General features: G+C 33.6%; 1 protein-coding gene and 1 long non-coding RNA gene across 2 annotated transcripts; one reads left to right on the plus strand and one right to left on the minus strand.

Moving 5' to 3' along the window:
- Positions 1 to 3,139: 3,139 nt before the first annotated feature.
- Positions 3,140 to 4,290, minus strand: LOC122292530. The gene has a single exon (XM_043100931.1). The coding sequence runs from the start codon at positions 3,977 to 3,979 to the stop codon at positions 3,320 to 3,322; it is 660 nt and encodes a 219-aa protein (XP_042956865.1). The 5' UTR covers positions 3,980 to 4,290; the 3' UTR covers positions 3,140 to 3,319.
- A 953-nt stretch (positions 4,291 to 5,243) lies between these two features.
- On the plus strand, positions 5,244 to 6,223 carry LOC122292710. Its single transcript, XR_006236994.1, has 2 exons — positions 5,244 to 5,507; positions 5,784 to 6,223. It is a non-coding gene; the product is annotated as an uncharacterized LOC122292710 (long non-coding RNA).
- The last annotated feature ends 557 nt before the right edge of the window (positions 6,224 to 6,780 follow it).

Genomic DNA, 6,780 nt, shown 5'->3' on the forward strand with positions numbered 1-6,780 from the left:
CCTTAAGTTATGAGTAAAACAGTTATTTTTCCACATGTTGAGAGTAAAATGAAAATTTTACTCTTTAAGTTAGTATTTTCCATATTTCAAATTATTAGTGATTTAGTTCTAATTTTTAGAATCACTAATTACAGTTCCTCGTGATCGCACTTAAAGTTTTATAAGAAACGCGGAGATCGAGGTAAGTTAACTTTTAACTTACTAGCAGTCTACTGTGTATGTGTGCTAAGTAAAGGAACTACAGTGTATGTATGTGTGTTATCATATATTTCATGCCATGCCAAGTTATCACGTAATTGTCTATTATACAGAATTTATTCTGTCATCAATTTTTATCTGTTACATAATATATTCTGTCATGTATTACTGTACTTTACAAGTACGTCATGCTAAGTATGCCATCTATTACATGTATGTCAAGTCATGTAATATTCACTGTTGCAAGTATGTCATGTTAAATATGTTGTCTATTATATGTTATGCCATGTTACGAAATGTTTCTATCTCAAGTTGGTCATGTATTTCAAGTTATGTTCAAGTCACGTTATATTACGTCAGGGTTTCAGTCATTTCGTATTCCAGTCACGTTTCATCTTGATTACTTATGTATGGGGTCACAGCAATTGTGGCGCATACACTACGTGAGACACAGCAATTGTGACACGTAGAATACATGGGGCCACAACAACTGTGAAGTATGTATTTAAGCAGTTAAAGAATAAGTTTCCGTAGAATACATGGGGCCACAACAACTGTGGAGAATGTATTTACACGTAGAATACATGAGGCCACAACAACTGTGGAGTATGTATTTAAGCAGTTAAAGAATAAGTTTCCGTAGAATACATGGGGCCACAACAACTGTGGAGTATGTATTTACACGTAGAATACATGGGGCCACAACAACTGTGGAGTATGTATTTTTCATGTTAAGTCAAGTTTGTGTAGAATACATAGGGCCACAACAACTGTGGAGTATGTATTTTTCATGTTAAGTCAAGTTTCAGATCAAGTTTATGTCAAGTCAAGTTCAGTTCATGTTTCAATTTAAGTTATGTCAATTATGCTATATTGTACGCCAAGTTATGCTTTAATTACTTATGAATTTGATTATGCATTTATGCTTTTACTGTCATGCATGCATCATTAGCTTGTGTGAAAGTTTTTTTGTTAATTTACTGAGATTTGTAATCAAATCTCACTTTGGTAGTCCTAACTACCATTCCCCCCGAATGGTAGATCTTGTTACAGGACCTGAAGGAGAATCAGGAGCTGATCAACTAGACACAGTTGACTAAGCGACGGTGCGACGTCAATGTTAATATGGTAGTTAACGTAAATTACTACTTGTACAATGGGGTTGCATCTTTAGTATTTTTTGAATCATAACCATTTTGGACTAGTGTTGTGATCTACTCAATGGGTCTTTATGTATAAAGTATGTTTTAAGCATTTGAGATATTTTAAATTTGGTGCATAGTATTGCTAAAGAAAAAAATTATCCGCTGCGAATATTGCATAATGTTAGATGCATGTTAGAAATATTGCATCTTATATGTCATGAACGGGGGCAGGTAACCTTGTGTTGCATGTCTCGACGCTTCAAATGTCCGTCCAATCCCAAACGGAATTTGGGGGCGTCACAGGGGTGGCGGCGACTAAAGAATATGAAGAAACCCTAAGGGCTCCCATGTGCTAACAGGATGTCCTTTTGTTTAGACTGGGCCCACGTGCTATAGCCCTCTTGCCAATGTTTTTGTGATTGCTTTTTCTAAGTATTTTGTGTTCTGTTTTGATTTAATAATAAAAAAGAAATAGGCTATTGGACTAAATGTCCATAACATTTGAGTCCCACTCCTCCTTAGAAGGTATGTGAGTGATTGTCCTCCTCCTCTTTGAGAGGATGGAATGTGGTTGTACTTCTCTTCCTTAAGAGGATGGAGTCTGTTTTTACCTCTCTTCTTTAGAAGAGAGGTCGTTTAGCTCTTTTTTAACAGAGCACTTTATTTATTGACTGTTGTCAAGAGAGAGTTTATAGAAATTAAGACAATTTCCGTCACAAAGAAATTTGTAGTCGGAGGAGCCCCTGACAGATGTGTAATTTTGGCTGGTAATCTAGATTTTTCCTTGTATTGATTAGTCACAACTGTAACTTCGGTTTTATTGAATGAAATGAAGTCTATTTTTATAAATAAAAAAATAAAAAAAAAAAGAACAGCCCCACCAAGTAATCTGTATAATATTTTTGGACCCACCTTCAAATTATAAAGTTTAATTAAAAAAAGTAGTAGATAACCTTCTTCAAAGGATATAGTGTGTACCCGTATCTGACTTTGTCAACCTAGAATTGCTTTCATTACCATTGTGCGTGTCATGTAATGCAAGCATTGGTCACTTTTGCACAATTGGGTCTAAATCTTTTGACCACAACTTTTTTTGAGCAATCACTCTTCTAAAGTTTTATAAATTATAAGGAAAATGATATATAGTATTTTTTTATTATGTTTTTTAGCATTTTTATTTGTTTAGTTTTTAATATTGTGTTTTTTTTAAATAAACAAAAATTATATTTAAAAAATAAATAAAATACACAATTTGATACCCATTTCAGTAATAAATGTCTGTCGGTAGGAATAACACTCCCCAAATTATAATTTATCTGGTTGGGGCGATACTAGGTGGTGTTGATTCTCTTCTTATTTTACATAGTAACATTGGATATAATTACAAAGATATGTGACCTTTGATTTGAACAATCTCTTTGATAAAAAGTGATCATAGCGGGGTGAGATTTTCATACATCACGGTCTCACATTTTTCAAATATACTATATAAAACTTGTACATCTTAAAATTGTATAAATCATTTTTTTTTAATAAATAACTAAATCGCCTGCAACTGCAAGATCACTTAGTAATTAAAATATTCGTCACTTGAAAATAATGACAATATATAATTGACATGAAAAGAGTTCACATGTGTTTGAGTATATATATATACAAAAATCTTGTGTGCAATCACTTTTACATATTTTTTACATACTGCACTAATTTGATTAACTATATCATTTTTTAATATAAAATAACTATTTTGACTAATCACATTAATAAAATACATAAAGAATATATAAAAAATTATATATAACAAAACTCGTATGGATATAGAGTAAATCGTGAAATGCGTATAAGTGTAGTATTCCCTCGCAATCGAAATAATAAGAACAAATATACAAACAAAAGCCCAGGGAAGGAAAAAATAATAATAATAATAATAAGAAAAAAACATAGCTAGGAAACTGCTACATAAAACAGCTTCATGTTCACTTGCACTTCAAATCCACGGCGTTTTCTGCATTAAGCTTGATAGAGATGGTGCAGTTCATTTGGGCAGACTTCTTCTTCTTCATCACAAACATCAATTCCACTTTCCCACAAAGCTTGGCTTGGCTGTTCAGCGTCAAGGTCCCAGCACCCAACTCATTTCCAAGGCTCGTAGTGCTGTTCAGGGCATTTGAATTGACACTAACAGTTATACTAACTTTTTTGGTCGAAAGCATCCCAGCCTTACCCTTAGGAATGAAGATTTCCCCAACGGCCACGCCCTGGTACAAGAAGGTGGCATTAGAGCTGTCGTATTTGTAGGGACCGAAGTTTGTGTTCTTAACCCTAACTTGGGTTGTGAAGCTTATGTCGAAGGAAGGTGACGATGCTTGAGTTCCAGTGATAGTGGTCACGTTCTTTAACTCGATTGTGCCCAACCTGACTTTAGGGGTCTTAACTTTCATCACAGTGAGAGAAAAGACCACGATGACTATGGTCTGAAATACAGCAAAAGCAGCTATATATATCGCCAACTTGATCCTTTTCTTTCTTCGGAGCTCGTTGGATTGCAAAGTGTTTGATTCTTCATCGCTTCTTGGCATCTTACTTGCTGGTGCCAACGGGTACACCTGCTCCTGGTTCGTAATTTGCTCGCCCATTTTCTTCCCTTTAATACGAACGGTGTATATCTAGCTAGGAAAGTAGTGTTCCCTTTTCGGCGCTCTAGTTCCTTTTGCTGAAAGGAATTTTAGGATGTAAAGCAGTTGGTTGGTGTGGAGAAATGGCAGGGGCGAGTTGTTCTATATATAGCGTTTGGATAAGTAGATCTGTGACAGGGATCAGTACGGAAGCGTATGAACGAGGGGTTCTGACTCTGAGCTTCCAGGAAAAAAAGGTGCAAGAAATTAAAATATGAAGATTAATTGCACGCAACGCGGTTGATCAGGGTGGAATTTCTGACTTCTAGACGGTCTATGTATTTGTTTCTTCTCGAAGAAGAAGATTTTATATACAGAAATAAGATAATGCTAGCTCCTGTGTGAGTTGGAGAAAGACCTGTAGTGGTCAAGGTTTCTTTGGATAAACACCACTACACCATCATGAGTACCCATATATGAAACATCCTCTACGGCACCTTCGAGGGCCCAAGTTGCACAAGATCCCCCGATTTCACGATCTGGAGATGTTTGGGAATTGGCCGATGAGACGATAATTTTGGGAATAGTAATAAATTGTTTATTAAAAAATCTTGTGGTCATCGAGCTTTTTGTTTATTAATAAATCAATACAATAGCTAAATAATTTTTTAAATGTTGCAAATTATTGTTAATGTGGAGGAAACGTTTTCTAAATTGTTAATATTATAATATTTGATTTGTAACAGTAGTTTAAAATTAAATCTGTGAAAAGTAATCGGCCTCGATACGGCCAACTTGTAAATCAAAAAGTTTTAAAGGACTTTCATCTAAGATAAATGAATGAAAAAATGATATTTGTAATTTTATAATGTGTAAATTTTGTATATTTCTTTAAAAATATTGAATAAATTTAAGATTTATTTTAAAAAAATTATTTTTTGAATAATATATTTCACTTTTTTTAAATAAAGTGCATGAAACTTGTATACTATAATACCATAGAAAATATTTTAATCATAAAAGAATTATATAAAAATAAATATATAAAATGATGTAGTTTGATGTAATACGTTAGATTGTAAAATTATTTTTATAATAGAATAGATCTAACAGATTCTATAAAATTATATCAATTTATAAATTTACTTTATATAATCTTTTTGTATTTGTAACAGTTCTCTATAATCATATCTAACCTTATTTATGGGTGTTGTACGGACGGATAAAATGCATGTTAGACTTTGCGCAGCAGCAAAAATAAAGCCATATTACTGGCCCTCATTACTTGGTAGCCCGTGCTCATGTGGGCTAGAACCGATAGAGAGTCAGAGACCCTTTATAAATCTTGTTTCTCAAAAGATTTCCGTTCCCTCTCCTCGTCGAACTGTCGGATCCCCCAACTTTCAGTATTCAGCTTCAACTGACAAGTTTCGATGATTCGCAAACTGTATAAAGAAGCGAAGACAGGTAAAACCAAGATACTATTTCAGTTCACATACGGGTGAATGCCTTTTCCGCTCGCCTCCCAACGGTTTGATAGAATGCCGAGGTCAGACATTGTTTTCTTGGCTCGTCATTTTCGTTTGCTTTCTTTCTCTTGGTTTTTAATTCTTTTTTTTTTTTTTTCTTGTATCGAAACGTCTCCCCTGCTTCTTTCTCTTTTTTCTTTTTTTTTTTTTTTGTTCTTTTTTATTTTATTTTATTTGACGTTGAACCATTTTATAACCTTCGCTTTTGTACGTTGAAGAATTGTACTTCAGTACTTCAATATATACTCCAATATAGTCAATACAAATTTCGAAGTTACAATTTTTTTCTCGTAAAGCCAGGAACCACGTGGAGCATGGAGGCTATGGAAGTACGTGTATGTGCAAATCTTGTACGTGCGTCGATCAATCTATGGCTTTAGAAGTGAAAATCTTGATCATAAAGGTGAAGTAATTGCTTCAATCATTCACGACGAGTCACGTAATTCCATGTATAACAACATCACTGATCACGTTAATGTAGCAAACTTGCAGCTGAATGCCTCTTAACATTGTTGTATTTTTAGTTGTGGCGCTGTCTTTTGACTGGAGAGAATCCAGATCTCATGACGCTGAGTTGAAAGATTTCCGTTGATAGTACTGGACAACTTAGATCAGGATCATCAGTATAGGAAAAAGATGAAAATTGTTCGGATTGTAATAAATTGTGCATGTATTTTGATCATAACTTTGGTTACATGTATTATAATCATGCATATAAAACCCATTTTGGAAAGTTCTTTTCGGCGTGCACAACATGGTCACTAAGTGACACCTGGTGATCTTCGTTTCAATCTCAAAATTAATTATTTCTCCTACAAGTCATCAATTTAATTTTTTTTTTATGAAATTATTTCGTTATCACTTTTAGAGATGATTCTTATAATTGTTCAAGCCAAATTTTGGGCACGATTCTTATTTTATTACATATTATCTTTATGCAATACTTGAGATTTTGCTCTTTTATGTAAAATTCTCAAAATCTCAAATTTCATTAGCTATTCTAGCCCGTTTATATGTATCAATCTTTTATGGATAAATCATTTCTCAAAGTTTTCTCGCTCTCTATTTTACATATTTTCTCAATCTAAATCTCTAAATACTGATGATTAATTAATTATAAAAATAATTATTATTTTATCCGCCCGGCATCACTTTTCCACCCAAATTCCCACTCTACTCATGCATGTCATGCTAACTTATTTACCCGATATTGCATCTTGAATATGTGATGTCTTCCTATTTTTTGGATTATGTCAAATGTTCATTAACGAAAAGATCGCACGTACAAAATCA

The sequence above is a fragment of the Carya illinoinensis genome, chromosome 13, assembly GCF_018687715.1.
Source record: "Carya illinoinensis cultivar Pawnee chromosome 13, C.illinoinensisPawnee_v1, whole genome shotgun sequence".
NCBI lineage: Eukaryota > Viridiplantae > Streptophyta > Magnoliopsida > Fagales > Juglandaceae > Carya > Carya illinoinensis.

Bases quoted from the DNA above. Each gene is read 5' to 3' on its own strand.
- LOC122292530 (XM_043100931.1), bottom strand. From the start codon at position 3,979: ATGGGCGAGCAAATTACGAACCAGGAGCAGGTGTACCCGTTGGCACCA.